This window comes from Myotis brandtii, unplaced genomic scaffold, assembly GCF_000412655.1.
Source record: "Myotis brandtii unplaced genomic scaffold, ASM41265v1 scaffold1888, whole genome shotgun sequence".
Lineage (NCBI taxonomy): Eukaryota > Metazoa > Chordata > Mammalia > Chiroptera > Vespertilionidae > Myotis > Myotis brandtii.
The window spans coordinates 143,119-143,808 of record NW_005357024.1 but is presented as its reverse complement, the minus strand read 5'-3'; the positions used below and the strand labels follow the sequence as shown (position 1 = coordinate 143,808).

General features: G+C 64.1%; 1 protein-coding gene across 1 annotated transcript in view; it reads right to left on the bottom strand.

The window, feature by feature from the left end:
* SEC24D (SEC24 homolog D, COPII coat complex component) overlaps positions 1–690 on the bottom strand; it is a 61,560-nt gene that overhangs the window by 9,627 nt on the left and 51,243 nt on the right. The window contains exon 20 of the mRNA XM_005864571.2: positions 152–205. Within this exon, the coding sequence (XP_005864633.1) occupies positions 152–205 (54 nt within the window). The remainder of the gene's footprint in view (positions 1–151; positions 206–690) is intronic.

Here is a 690-nt window from a genome sequence, read left to right as displayed (position 1 = left end):
GGTGACCGCCGTGTGCTGGGCAGACGGAGGCGAGAGTTAGAAACGCGTCCCCTCCCCTCCCTGCCTCTCCCCCGCCCTCCTCCTCTCTCTGGGGGTGCTGTTCTTGTCCCTCAGAGCTCTACTTTCTCTCATGGAGACCGTCCACCATCCGATTTTATCGGAAAAGCAGCTGTTGGCAGTAATTTACTTCTGACACTCACAGTGACGGGAAGAATCGATAGCTTATTTCCAACCTCGCAGACCTCTGACTGCACTGACATGCCAGCCTGGGCTGGTGTGAGCCCGGATGAGAGAGAAGCTACCGCCGGCTCCCTCCTCCCCTCCCCTCCCCTCTCCTCGGCTCTCCCAGCTGGAACTTGACCTTCACAGGACAGTGCAGGGCAGCCGAGGCGTCAGGGCCGGCTTCAGAGAAGCAGAACCACCGCCCGGAGGTGGAGGGTGGTCCCTGCACCACGCAGGCGCCCTCACACGCTGACCCGCTGGCCATGGCCTTCGGTCAGGCCGCTCAGCGCGTGCCACGGGGTGTGACTGAGCCACGGACACATGCCTGTGAGGCCCACGGCACACGCAGCTGTCTAACGCTCTCGGGGTCTCAGCACCACCTCTCCACCCTCCCACCTCAGAGATGCTGCTGCGGGAGGAGGAGAGCGACCGGGCAGCCAGGGCAGGGGGCTCCGCCAACCCCACCCT